General features: G+C 42.4%; 1 protein-coding gene and 2 long non-coding RNA genes across 4 annotated transcripts in view; 2 read left to right on the forward strand and 1 right to left on the reverse strand.

The window, feature by feature from the left end:
- The window catches only part of LOC141371657 (uncharacterized), a 9,086-nt gene extending 7,535 nt beyond the window's left edge, over positions 1-1,551 (forward strand). Inside the window, exons 2-3 of the long non-coding RNA XR_012376762.1 lie at positions 513-696; positions 1,437-1,551. This is a non-coding gene — a long non-coding RNA (uncharacterized lncRNA). The remainder of the gene's footprint in view (positions 1-512; positions 697-1,436) is intronic.
- The window catches only part of LOC112816428 (uncharacterized), a 55,775-nt gene that overhangs the window by 9,227 nt on the left and 32,431 nt on the right, over positions 1-14,117 (reverse strand). Inside the window, exon 3 of one of the 2 annotated variants that reach the window (XR_012376761.1) lies at positions 13,598-13,730. The exons of the other annotated variant lie outside the window; for it this stretch is intronic. This is a non-coding gene — a long non-coding RNA (uncharacterized lncRNA). The remainder of the gene's footprint in view (positions 1-13,597; positions 13,731-14,117) is intronic. 2 annotated transcript variants of the gene reach the window in all.
- Positions 1,630-3,712, forward strand: PWWP4 (PWWP domain containing 4). The gene has a single exon (XM_025862805.2). It carries the CDS (start codon positions 1,657-1,659, stop codon positions 3,664-3,666), a length of 2,010 nt encoding a protein of 669 aa, XP_025718590.2. The 5' UTR covers positions 1,630-1,656; the 3' UTR covers positions 3,667-3,712.

Here is a 14,117-nt window from a genome sequence, read left to right on the forward strand (position 1 = left end):
TATGTATTCTACCTATACGTTCTATAATGTATAACGTACATTCTATAATGTATTGCCTCCTATATATATATATATATATCTCCTCTCTCTCTCTCTCTCTCTATATATATATATATATATATTCTACCCGTTTTATGTTCTCCACAAACCCATTTAATGTTACTTGAGAAACACCAAAACACACTTATATTATAGACCCCATTTTTGTTACACACACACACAAGCTGCTACTATGAAATCTATGCATCCAAGACAGACAAAAAAGACTATTAGGAAAGCAGTAGTTCCCACGGTTCTGAAATAGGAGGACTAGCCTTAACTAAGTAGCTTAACGTGGAAATAACTTTGACAAGCAAAAGAAGGAAGCAAATAGACATGTCTACATTATAAACGAGATTTAACGAACATTTCTGTTCCCGAATGGGCTACATTCCAGAGTTGGGGAAGGGCAAAGGATGAATCCATCCCCGTTTCTTTGGCTTAATTTCCCATCTGCTTTTCTGATTTTCTAGATTAACCTTAGGGGTACGTAGTAGGTCCTGAGTATCTACATTTGCTGTCATTTGATCCCTGGAAGGAGCGTGCACTTCAGAAGCACAGAGCAGAGCAAAGGGCCTGCCGGACAAGCAGTCGGAGTGTGTGAATCAACAGATGCAGCTCACAGAACCTCGCCTCCCCTGACCTCCGTGGTGTTCTGTAAGACGTTCCCATTTTACTAACCATTTCATTTGCAATCGTTTCATGTTGACATTTGGGGTGTGGTTTATTCTGCTCCCCACTCTACAGCCACTTCTTTCCACAAATATGTGCTGGGGGCAGGGGAAACAGCCTTTTAAGCCACCATAGAGAAATGAAAAAGGGCAGGTCACCGCCAATGGCCCATGCCTGCGGCAATCCTTACGAAGGATGGTTCCAGTAACCACCATGATGACCTTCGTGAGCCTCTGGATTCTAAGCTCATGCCCTTGGAACACAACACTGTGCTGACGTTCAGTGCCTGTAGGCTGGAGATCACCTCTGGCTTCCTGGGGTGCACAGGGTGGCACTGGAACCCCCAGAAAATGAAAGCTGAAGCATTCCCCCAGGATGAGCCCCAGAGAGCCCAAAAGGCACAGGATGTCCAATAACACAAATGAGATCTGGAAAAATGACACCCGCCTCCCCACACAGGTGCTCTTTAGCACTGCAGTAGTAACAAGCAGGGCAAGAAGTTGGGTTTTGGAGAGTAATAAAATTCCTCTGGTATCTTCTGCCTTCCCCCCTCCCCGCCCCCCCCCGCCCCCGGATACTTCCCATGTATTTACCCCCTGTCTGATACACACTCTTTATATTTCTTTGTTTTATCTCTTATCAATTCTCAGTGACCAATGTTCTTCTACCTTCACAAAAGGAATTTTTTTCTAATACTTTTCCTCTTTTCCTTTCCCACATTCCAGTATGCTCCAGTATAGTCCATTCAAAACACAAGTTCCAGCGACCCTGGGAGATTGGGGTGAAGAAGGACTGGCCACGCAAGCTGTAAGCCCTCTGCGGTCCTAGGCCAAAAAGGTGTGGTGCACAACATTGTTTTAGGGAAGACCCGCCATGCCTGCCAGCATGATGGCCAGACCTCTCGACCTCCGTTTAATTACCTCTTGAGAGGAAACTCAAATCATAATGGATGCTGAGTATGTCCTATGCAATTGGAAAGGCCATTTTTGGCCAGCAAAGGTTTTGTCCAGATCTAGGATCTCACCGAAAAATAAGAGGAAAGGGGCACTTTCTCTGAAAGTGGAAATACTCTCCGTAGATGAAAAAATTAAAGTGAAAAGCACAGACATAAAGATCCTAAATGAGTCTCAAACTGAATACATTACCTCCTTGCTAATAGCCGGGTCGAAGGCCAGTGTCCCGCCAGGACAGGAAGTGCCCTACAGAAACGCTCTTACAGTGGCCCTGGAGATTCTGAATGAGAGAGCAAATCTGGGTCCAGCAAGAGCATCCGATGATCCAGAGACCGTTAAGCCGTCCCCAAGGGGACCACAAAAGCGATCTCGTAGAAAGCACCGGAAGCCCAAAGGGAGCTTACTGAGGAGTCTTAGGAAAAGCAAAAAACTCAAATCGCTGCTGGTATGTTCACAGAGTGAGGACGCCCCAGACGGTGGCCGACCACAGGCACACAGAACCGTCGCTCCCATTCCAAGGAAAATGCAAGTGGAGTCCTCACAAAGCTCCAGCACGTACCCAAACTTCCCGTCACTTTCAGAAGGCGCTTACGAGAAAGAGGGCAAGGGAAAGAGGGACACCTCAAGAGTTAGGTCCTTGCGTTGCCCAGTCAAGGAGGAGGGCACAGGTGCTAAAGATGGAGGCGCCCTTCCATCTCTGCCACCGGGGTTCAACCGCACGGTACCCAAGGCGCTGAAAGAAGAGGCACAGGGCACCTACCCAAAGACCCTGGCCGTCTCCTCCGAATGCTCTGCCTTCTCCGGGAATGTCGAGGACCACGGAGAGGGTCCCCGGAAGCCAGGCTTGGAAGGTGTGGCAGCATCCTCCAGTGCCCCTAACCTGAAGCTGCGTTATTCACTCCGTCTGGCAAACAGAAAAAGGAAGCTGCAGGTACCAGAGTCCGAGAAAGGGCTGCGAGAACTTCAGCCTTCCGTCAACTCAAAGGCTATTAACCCCACCACTGCTATTAGAAAGGACGTCAGCAAGGAAATGGGACAACCGACAAGCATGGCTTTTCCACAGGAGCCTTGTCCCATTGAAGGAGGAATGATGGTCTGGTTCAAATTTCAGAATCACCCATTTTGGCCAGCGGTGGTAAAGAGTGTCAGCCAAACAGAGCAGACGGCAAGGGTGCTTTTGATTGAGGCAAACATGGACGGTGAAATGAGTGGCATTCGAGTTCCTCTTCGAAGATTAAAGCATCTGGACTGTAAAGAGAAAGAAAAACTGATGAAGAGAGCCGGGAAAGTGTACGAGCAAAGTGTGAACTGGTGTTTCTCCCTGATTTCCCACTACAGAGAAGGGCTGAGTCACGGGTCTTTTGGAGGCTCTTTCCTGGACTATTACGCTGCCGACATCAGTTACCCAATTAGGAAAGCCATCCAAGACGCGGATGTGGAGATTGATTTCCCAAAGGTGAATTATGCCGACCTGGAAGATTCTGAAGAGGAGGCCTCCCTGGGCGGGAAGAGGCCCTGCAAGAAAATTCTCCCTGACCGGATGAGGGCTGCTCGGGACCGAGCCAACCAGAAGCTCGTGGACTTCATCGTGAAAAAAAAGGGAGCTGATCACCATCTTCTGGACATTGTCAAAGGCAGGAAAGAGTCCAGGTGGCTGGCATCATTTCTGAATTCAAGCAGGTACGTCATCTGCATTGAAACGTACCTGGAGGAGGAAGACCAGTTGGATGTCGTGGTAAGACATTTGCAAGAAATCTACAAACAGATAGACAAGAAAACGCTGACTCTGACAAGGGACGACAAAGTGAGTTTTGTTCTGGAAGTTCTTCTGCCAGAAGCAATCATTTGTTCAATTGCTGCACTCGATGGATTAGGTTACAAGGAGGCAGAACAAAAGTACCTACAGGGGCCACCCGTGCGTTACCGGGAAAAAGAGCTATTTGATAAAAATATCCTAAAGGAAATGAGAAAGAGATCAGCAACAAGGGCCAAAGCCAAATAACTCCTCCTGTGCCCGCACTTTAGCAGGGAGACCCCTCACCGCCCTGTCTGTATGAAATGTGTGATCCTTCCCTTCTCTATGGCACGTAAATATGTTCTGTAAATTTGAGACCCCGGGAACACGCTGGATTCATTTTTGGAGCGATCTCTAGCACTTACGGGTAGCACGGCCATCATCACTGCTGGTTCCCAAATGCTTCACAAACTAATTTTGTTAAAATACTGCAAACAGTTGTACTTCCCTCTACTTGCTCGGATGCGTAGCTGTCCAGGTGTTTTCATAATGTTGCTTTTGACAGCACTTCATATTTTAATATAGGATGCGCGTTCTTTTCTTACATGAAAGACCCCTGGTGTCAGACCTTAAGCCACAATCGTTTCTTGAAATCTAAGATAGATGTTTACACAGAAACTTCACACGGATTTCTCATTCTTTTTGCGACCCCTCAGTATAAATGATTGGATTCCTTCTTGAGATGATTCCTGAATTCGATCTGCCATGCTTATTTGTTTGGGGAAAAATAGCCCTGAGGGGTGAAGCCAACAGCAGAGGTGTTTTCTATACACTGTCACTACCTTCAGATGGCTCTTGGAAAAGCAGTCTGGAATCCAAAGTTAATGGGTCGTCTGCATGCAGCCCACAAGTGGATGAGCGAAATCTCAACGTGCAGTAAACATTTTGTCAGCCTGTGCAAGACTGTTAACTCTTCGCTTCCCTAAGATTCCACTTAGGGAAGTAGCTCTTGTTCGGTGGCTAAGTGGTTTCCTAAAACAGACAGGCTCCCGGCTGTCTTCCTAACTGACTGGATGCTTTACACGTAGTGGTTTATCCCCATGTGGAAGACAACGAGAGTAATCATACACACAGTTTAGCTCTTTTAGACCTACGAATTCAAGCTCACTGCTAGGAGCCCATCTAAGTGACACAAATCGTAGGGAAGCCTGTGCTGTGTTCCGGACCTGTGTCCCCTAAAACACAGTCATTTGTCCCCTACCAAGCAAGCTTTCTCTTTTGACTTATTCATTGACTAGCCCTGACGGGTTCCAACAGTTATAATTGCAGGCTAGTGGGTCATTCCCGGCTGCTTGAGCAATAGATGGACGAGGACCTGGGAACTCAGCAATGGGCAACAGAAAATCCTCCATTTGGCTAAATATGGCTGTTGTCAGAATACAGTGAAACGTATCTAACTAAAAGTAATAAATTCTGAAGCCCATGAATCGTTCTCCTAACTTGAAACAAGATTTTTTTGAGGGGGAAAAAAAAAAATGTCAGGAAAGCTAGTTTACTTTTAAAACTTGTTGTGAAAATAAACACTAAAGGTGTAACATGAACCCAAGTGCATTTTTATTCTTAGAGGGAGTCAACTGTCACTCACAGGCCCATGTTATGTGTTCATGTGGCCATGAGATGTGTGTGTGTAAAATCTGTAAGCGTTAGCTGTTTTGATTCACAATAAAACCACTGCATCTTTCACCTTGAATTTCTGTTTCATCATACTTTAGACTGTACAACCACAGAGTTGGTGCCTCTAAATATGTATATGTATGTACATGCACATACATACGTGCGTGCGTGCGTGTGTGTGTGTGCGTACTATTTTGGGATTTCAGTGATTTAGTCATCATCTTTTAAAGTTAATTATGAATTTCCTTCTCATCCTAAACAAATACTCACTTTCATGCTTGTTTTCATCATTTTAGAAGAGGGCCTTCCAAACTGTGTAAGCTTCAGACCCATCAGAACCTTCTTTGGGCTCTGCCTGAGAGACACCAATGACTCCTGAGGCATTCTGCCTGGGCTAATCCACATGACCTCTTCATGGTCCTGAAAAGTACTTGGAAACACCCCGTCTCCATGCTCTATGTGGACCTTGTACACTGGAACAACACGTTTTAGGTCTTCCATAAACATCGCGTCTCTCCGAATCAAATACGTCACTCAACGTCAGCCTTCTCATATAGCCATATCTGGCTCTACATTCTACTATTTTCTTCCCTATCTCATCCMTCCATCCATCCATCCACCCATTCACCCCCTCATCCCTCCATCCATCCATCCACCCATTCACCCCCTCATCCCTCCATCCATCCATCCACCCATTCACCCCCTCATCCCTCCATCCCTCCATCCCTCCATAGCATTGTGAGTCGGTAGAGCAAGTAAGATGTGGTTTAAGACTCTGATCTGAGGATAAATTTCAGGTGCCATAGAAAGAAGATGACAATCTTGGGACCCAGGTGACAATCTAATTTCTAAGATGACTGTGATGCTCTACCTCACATTCTTAGTGAGAAATATTTATCGGCATCATGGATTGATTGCCTATATGTGAAACCAGAACCCTGGATTTTCCCATACTTGTGAGTTTGTGAGTATCTCTTGGTTTCGGGTGAAGGGAGAGGACCTGGCCCCTCCTGGGGTGTCATTTTTGCCCGAGGCATTCACTGAAGAGGACAACATGCCTAGAACATGCATCTCTTCTCCACTTGAACCAGGATCACATTTGGGGTGTGCAGCCGGATGTGGGGGGCTGGCTGTGTAGACTCCGAGATACCTCCCCGCCTGAGCAGTTGTTAAGGTGGCTCTAAGATGGCCCTAAACTGGTTCTCTGTCATGGGTGTGTGTGTGTGTGTCTGATGGGATAGCCCAACCTGTCACCCACCCTAACCTACTGGATCAAGGAGACCTCCTCTCCTCTGGTCATAAGGCAGATGGTGGAACATGAGTCCCTGACCGTAACTGTTGGCTGGCAGAGATGCATGGAGATGGCAGGCACAGAACTCACAGTTCTCCATATTTATGTACGGATCTGACAAAGTGGAACCCCGAGACACACTAAGGTGATGAGCACGAGAACACTGAATACCCAGAATCCCCTGAAACCTCACCTGGGCATTAGCAGCCCCCTAACTCTTGCTACTGGAGAAGCTTCCTTGTTCCTGGAGACCCTGCAAAGACCTCATCTAAGGCAGCCCCACCCAAACAAATGTTGCTTCTCTTATTCAACATTAATCTCGGCTAACTTCCATTACTATCGGACTAATAACAAGGGTAGGTAAGACTAAGCAAGATGACAGCACAAGAAAAAAAAAATACAGTTTGGTTTGGATGGGAAATGCCTTACATTCAGAAGACACTGTAGGACCTGGCTCATATGTACTTGCATGAAGCGAGATAATATATGTGCCAGTGGATTTTGAGAATGTTGGTCCCGCAAGACAGGGAGCAGAATGTAAGTCAGTATGGAGAGAACTTATTAACGTGGGAACACAGAGCTGTGACTCAGGGTTTGATGTCCTTAAAGGGGCCAACCCAGACCCTTTAAGGGCCCCTATAATGTGCATGTTATAAAAGCGTGGACAACAAGAGTCTACAGTAAATGACATGGAAATACTGGAACTTCCTAGGCAGAGAAAATCGAGGAATTGGTGAGAAGGTCCAGGGGAGTAGGCTTTTAGATATGATTTATAACGTGAGTTCAGACGTCCTACCTCCAGCCTCTGTTTCTTTGGAGGGCAGAGAAATCACTACTCAAATAAGGCACTCATCCTTCACTGGCATCTGTGAAGAGCCCAGTGCTGACTCTCCTCTGCAAACCATTGTCGGAAGCAAGCGATGATGGCATGGAACTAGCAATCAATGGAGACGACAGGATTCTCAAAAGGCAGGGTCCCAGTGGTGGCACAAAACTACCAGGGGCAAGGCGGGCATCATTACCATACCGGGCAGCAAGGCCAGGGTGGAGTCACTCTCATTTGACTGACCGGAATCTCTGGCAATATAGATAGTATAGATGGTAGGTAGTAGTGTTCTAGGGTCTGGATGTATGGACAGCTGGCGGGGGTATTACTTGATTTTCGTAAGGAAAAAAAGAAAGAAAGAAAGAAAAGAGAGAGCTGGTAAGCAGAAAGCCGATGCTAGCAACCGTCGTGGAAAACATTAGTCCCCCACCAAGTGTCAGGGTCTAAGTCAGCCCATGGGCCCAGAGCCTTGATTAAGGTGGAGGTCAGAAAAACCCAGCCAAGCCTTTCCCAAAATCCCGTGTCTGTTTACCGAGGTACATGTGCACCGTGGTAAGGAGGATACCTGCATTTGAAAAAAAACTATATTGAAGATGAGTTCTCTGCTTATAAAGGGGCTTCTGAAGTCTAGATAATAATGGAGTTCTGCCTCATTTTAATCTGACAGGAAATCCAATGGTTCCGTGGATCACCCAGGGTTTTTTTTTTTTTTTTCCTTTTCTTTCTCCAGGCTCTCAGTATATAGTTGGCAATCACGTACTTGGTGGGTGGCACCATCTTCATATCAGCACAAGTGACAGTATATGGAAAGGCACACATGGAAGCCTATGAAGCTGCTATCTCCCTAGAGTATGAGAAAATAAAAGCAGTACTGATTCTATACTAAGAAAGGAGAGAAGAGTCAGATTACTAAAATCAGAAATGAAAGTGGGGACATTACTATGTGGAGAAATTGGAACCCTCATATATCGCTGGTGGACATACAAAATGGTGCAGCCACCATGTAAAACAATTTGGCGATTCCTCAGTAGGTTAAACATAGAACTACCATGTGACTCATCAATTCCACTCTTACATATACACCCAAAATAACAGAACACAAGGGTTTAAACAAAATCTTGTACAAGAATGTTTATAGAAGCACTATTCACTATTCACAACAGCCAAAAGATGGAAATAATCCCAAATTTCCATCAAATGAAGAATGGATAAACAAATTTGGTATACCCATACAATGGAATATTATTTGGTCAATTAGAAGGAATGAGGTTCTGATATATGCTACAACACGGATAAACCTTCAAGACGTTATGCTGAGCCAAAGATGCCAGACAAGAAAGACCACATGTTGTTTGATTCCATTTATATGAAATACCCAGAATAGGCAACTCGCAAGAGACACAAAACAGATTAGTGTTTGCCAGAGCCTGAGAAGTGGGGGAATGGAGAGTGACTGCTTAATGGGTGAGGGTTTCCTTCTGGGGTGATGAAAATGTTCTGAAGCTAATTAGTGGTGATTACTGCACAACTTTGTGAAAGTACTAAACATTCCTGAATGATTAAAGTGCTAAATGTTATGTCAACTTTACTGCAATAAAAAAAAAAAGAAAGAGAAACAAGAGAAATATGGAGGAAGATCCTCTAGATTAAAAGGGACTTAAGAGACATCTCTACCAATCACAATGTATGGTAATTATTTGGTTTCTGACTCCAATAATCAAACTGTTTAAAAAAAAAAAACTTTTTTTTTTTTTTACTGTTGCTTACTATTGCTTAATGGTTTTGAATGGTTTTGAATACAATTGAAGAAACTTTATCACTAACTGGATAGTTAACAATACTAAGAAATTATTTTTAGTCCCAATAGTTTTATTTCCCTTGCCTGTGGAGACATAAATACGTTGCTAAGGCTGATGTCCAAGGGATTACTGCCCATGTTTTCTTTTAGGTGTCTTATAGTTTCAGGCCTCACATTTAGGTCTATAATCCACTTTGAGTTTATTTGTGTGTATGGTGTAAGAAGGTGGGTCCAGTTTCATTCTTCTGCGTGTTGCTGACCAGTTTCCTCAGCACCATTTATTGAAGAGATGGTCTTTTCTCTATTGTATATCCTTGCCTCCTTTGTGACAGATTAATCTACCAGATAAGCGTGGGCTTATTTCTAGGCTCTCTATTCTGTTCCAGTGGCCAATGTGTCTATTTTTGTGCCGGTACCATACTGTTTTGATTACTATAGCTTTGTAGTATAGCTGGAAATCCGGGACTGTGACACCTCCCGCTTTGTCCTTTCTCAAGATCGCTGTGGCTGTTCAGGGTCTTTTATGATCCCATACGAATGTTAGGATTATTTGTCCTAGCTCTGTGGGAAATACCATTGGTATTTTGATAGGGATTGCATGGAATCTGTAGGTCATTTTGGGTCGTGTGGACATTTAAACAATATTAATTCTTCCAGTCCATGAGCATCATATATGTTCCCATTTGTTTGTGTCATCTTCAATTTCTTCCACCAATGTCTTATATAGTTTTCAGAGTGTAGGTCTTTCCCCTCCCCGGTTAGATTTGTTCCTACGTATTATTATTGTTGGTGCATCTGTAAATAGGCTTGCTTTCTTAATTTCTCTTCCTCCTTCATCTTTATTAGTGTATAGAAATGCAGCAGATTTCTGTATATCAATCTTGTATCCTGCAACTTTACTGAATTCATTTCTTACTCCTAATAGATTTTTGGTGGAGTCTTTATAGTGTCTTCTGTATATAGTACCATGTCATCCACAAATAGCGTCAGTTGTACAGGCAAACACTATGCAGGTTCCTCAAAAAATTAGAGAAGTAGAAATACCAGTATTATGGTAAATAGCAGTGGTGAGAGTGGACATCCCTGTCTTGTTCCTGACCATAGAGGAAAAGCTCTCAGTTTTCCCCCATTGAGGATGATACTGGTCTTTCACGTACGCCCTTTATGATGTTGACGTATGTTCCCTCTATCCCTACTTGGTTGAGGGTTTTTATCAAGAATGAAGGCTGTGGGGCACCTGGGTGGCTCCATCAGTTGAGCATCCAGCTCTTGATTTCAGCTCAGCTCATGATCTCAGGGCCATGAGATTGATCCCCGTGTTGGGCTCATGCTCAATGCGGAGTCTGCTTGCCCCTCTCCCTCCCCTTTACCCCTCCTGTGTCTCTCTCTCTCTCTCTCTCTCTCTCTCTCTGTCTATCTATCATCTATCATCTATCTATCTATCTATCTACCTATCTATCTATCTATCATCCATCTATCATCTATCTATCTAAAATAAATAAAATCTTTTCTAAGAAAAAGAATGGATGCTGTACTTTGTCAAATGCTTTTTCTGCATCTATTGAGAGGATCGTATGGTTCCTGTCCTTTCTTTTTTTAATGTGGTGTATCATGTCGATTGATTTGTGAATACTGAACCACCCTTGCAACCCAGGGATAAACCCCATTTGATTGTGGTGAACAATTCTTTTAATGCACTGTTAGATCTTATTAGCTAGTATCTTGTGGAGAATTTTTGCATCCATGTTCATCGGGGATATTGGCCCGTAGTTCTCTTTTTCAGTGGGGTCTTTGTCTGGTTTTGGAATCAAGGTAATGCTGGCCTCGTAGAATGAGTTTGAAAGTTTTCCCCCCATTTCTATTTTTTGGAAGTGTTTGAGAAGAATAGGTATTAACTCCTCTCTAAATGTTTGGTAGAATTCCCCTGGGAAGCCATCTGGTCCTGGACTTTCATTCGTTGGGACATTTTTTATTACGGACTGAATTTCTTTGCTGGCCTGTTCAAGTGATCTAGTTCTTCCTGTTTCAGTTTTGGTAGTTTATATGTTTCTAGGAACTTATCCATTTCTTCCAGATTGCCCAATTTTTTGGCATATAACTTTCCATAATATTCTCTTACAATTGTTTGTATTTCTGTGGTGCTGGTTGTGATCTCTCCTCTCTCATTCGTGATTTTATTTATTTGGGTCCTTTCTCTTTTCTTTTTGATAAGTCTGGCTAGGGGTTTATCAATTTTATTAATTTTTTCAAAGCACCAGCTTCCAGTTTCATTGATCTATTTTACTGTGGGGGTTTTTGTTTGTTTCTATATCATTTATTTCTGCTCTAATCTTTATTATTTCCCTGCTTCTGCTGGCTTTGGGCTTCATCCTATATTTATAGGAGCATTATCAACAATAGCCACATTATGGAAAGAGCCCAAATGTCCATTGACTGATGAATGGATAAAGAAGTTGTCACTACACACACACACACACACACACACATATATAATGGAATATTATATATATTATATATATATAATATAATATATATACATTTGCAATGATGTGGTTGGAGCTAGAGAGTATCATGCTAAGCAAAATAAGTTAGTCAGAGAAAGACACATACCATACGATTTCACTCATAGGTGGAATTTAAGAAACGTAACAGATGAACATGGGGGAAAAAAGAGAGAGGTAAACCACAAAACTTAACTCTCTTCTTTACTACAGAGAACATCCTGAGGGTTGCTGGAGAGGGGAGGTTGTTGGGGGGATGGGTTAAATGATTGATGGAGATTAAGGAGGGCATTTGTTGAGATGAGCACTGGGTGTTGTATGTAAGTGATGAATCACTAAATCCTACATTTGACACTAATCCGACACTGCATGTTAGCTAACTGGAAATTTTTGTAAGATTTTATTTATTTATTTGACGGAGAGATATAGCGAGAGAGGGAACACAAGCAGGGGGAGTGGGAGAGGGAGAAGCAGGCTTCCCGTGGAGCAGGGAGCCTGATGTGGGCCTTGATGCCAGGACCCCGGGATCATGACCTGAGCCGAAGGCAGACGCTTAACGACCGAGCCACCCAGGTGCCCCAGCTAACTGGAATTTAAATAAAAACTTGGAAGAAGAAAACAAAAGAAGTAGAAATACTATATGATCCAGTAATTCCATTACCGGGTATTCAACCAAAGAAACTGAGAACACTAATTCAAAAAGATGCGCATCCCTATGTTCATCACAACGTTATATACAATAGCCAAGACATGGGAGCAACCTAAGTGTCCACTGATAGATGAGTGGATAAAGAAGATATGGTATCATATAAATATAAATATATATATATATATGGTATACATATATGTACATATATGTTATATATATATGGTATACACACACATATGTAATGGAGTAAAGAAATGAGATCTTGCCATTTGTGACAACATGGATGAACCTAGAGGATATGATGCTAAGTGAAGTCAGTCAGAGAAAGGCAAATACAATATTATTTCACTTATGTGTGGAATCAAAATGAAACAAATGAACAAACAAAACAGAAACAGACTGATCAATATTAGCAATACAGAGAAAAAACTGCTGGTTGCCAGGGGGGAGGGGTGGGGGAGGGGCCTAAAAGGTGAAGGGAACTACGAGGTACAAACTTCCAGTCATAAAATAAGTAAGCCAGGGAGATGAACAGTATGACATAGGGAATACAGTCCACAATATTGTAATAACGTTGTATGGTGATGAATGGTAACTACACTCATCATGGTGAACACTGTGTAATGTATAGAATTGTCAAATCACTCTGTTGTGTGCCCGAAACACACTCTGTTGTGTGCCCAATATATTTTATGTCAGTTAAACTTCAATAAGAAACAAAGTGCAAGATAGACTGATGGGTTTAGTGTAACACTGCGTGAAAATTTCAACAATAAAGTTTCAGATTCCACCTTGCAACTGTTAAAGAAATTACCCCTCGTTAAATTTTATATAGTGCCAAAGAAAATGTCCACAATATCTCGAAAGGCTCAACCCCTTCTCCTGGAATTAATGGACCTCTCTAGAGAAAGTGACCGCAATATCAGGTTTTATTATTTAGATATAGTTCCTCTTTGAACATCTTGGCCTGAAAGTCTTTACTATCTTTTATTTTATTTTATTATGTTATGTTAGTCACTATACAATACATCATTAGTTCTTGATGTAGTGATCCACGATCCATTGTTTGCGTATAACACCCAGTGCTCCATGCAGTACGTGCCCTCTTTAATACCCATCACCAGGCTAACCCCCTAAAACCCTCAGTTTGTTTCTCAGAGTCCGTAGGCTCTCATGGTTCATCTCTCCCTCCGATTTCCACCCCCCTTCATTTTCCCCTTCCTTCTCCTAATGTCCTCCATCTCTTTACTATCTTCTAAGTTTTCTTTAAATTTAATTAAAAAAATTTAAGGTTATTAAAATGCCTCTCCCTTTTCCAGTGGTATATCTGTATAAGGCCCAATTTTCCTCATGTACATCCACCAGAATAACACATCTCAATAATTTAAATGCAGAAGCAGTTAGTAGAGTTCAGTTGTCCTCTAAGAAGCCAGACATTAAAGAGATTTGCTTGACTTACTTCACTTAGCGTAATACCCTCTAGTTCCATCCATGTCGATGCAAATGGTAGGTATTCATCCTTTCTGATGGCTGAGTAATATTCCATTGTATATTTGAATCACATCTTCTTTATCCATTCATCTGTTGGAGCACTGGGTGTTATATGCAACTAATGAATCACTGAACACTACATCAAAAACTAATTATATACTGCACGTTAGGCTAATTGAACTTTATCAAAAAGACAGATTTACAAAAATGTAAATTAATACCACTCTTTCCCCTCAATCTTTTGGTTTTTGATTTTTTCAGAAGTTTTTTATGCTTCCATGGTTATTTTAATTGAATAAATAAATACTTTAAAATTGTCTTAGTATCAAGTCTGAATACACTAAATATTGATGGATATAATACATAATACCCAAAGGTACCTCTTCAATAATCCTTAAGAGTCAAACAGGGTCATGAGACCAAAATGTTTGGGAACTGCTGCACTACATTATATATACATATATATATATATATATATATATATATAT

Source organism: Callorhinus ursinus, unplaced genomic scaffold, assembly GCF_003265705.2.
Source record: "Callorhinus ursinus isolate GAN/ISIS: 27379988/994484 unplaced genomic scaffold, GSC_fseal_2.0 scaffold84, whole genome shotgun sequence".
Classification (NCBI taxonomy): domain Eukaryota; kingdom Metazoa; phylum Chordata; class Mammalia; order Carnivora; family Otariidae; genus Callorhinus; species Callorhinus ursinus.

Coding starts and splice junctions, on each gene's coding strand:
- PWWP4 (XM_025862805.2), top strand. CDS start 1,657: ATGGATGCTGAGTATGTCCTATGCAATTGGAAAGGCCATTTTTGGCCA.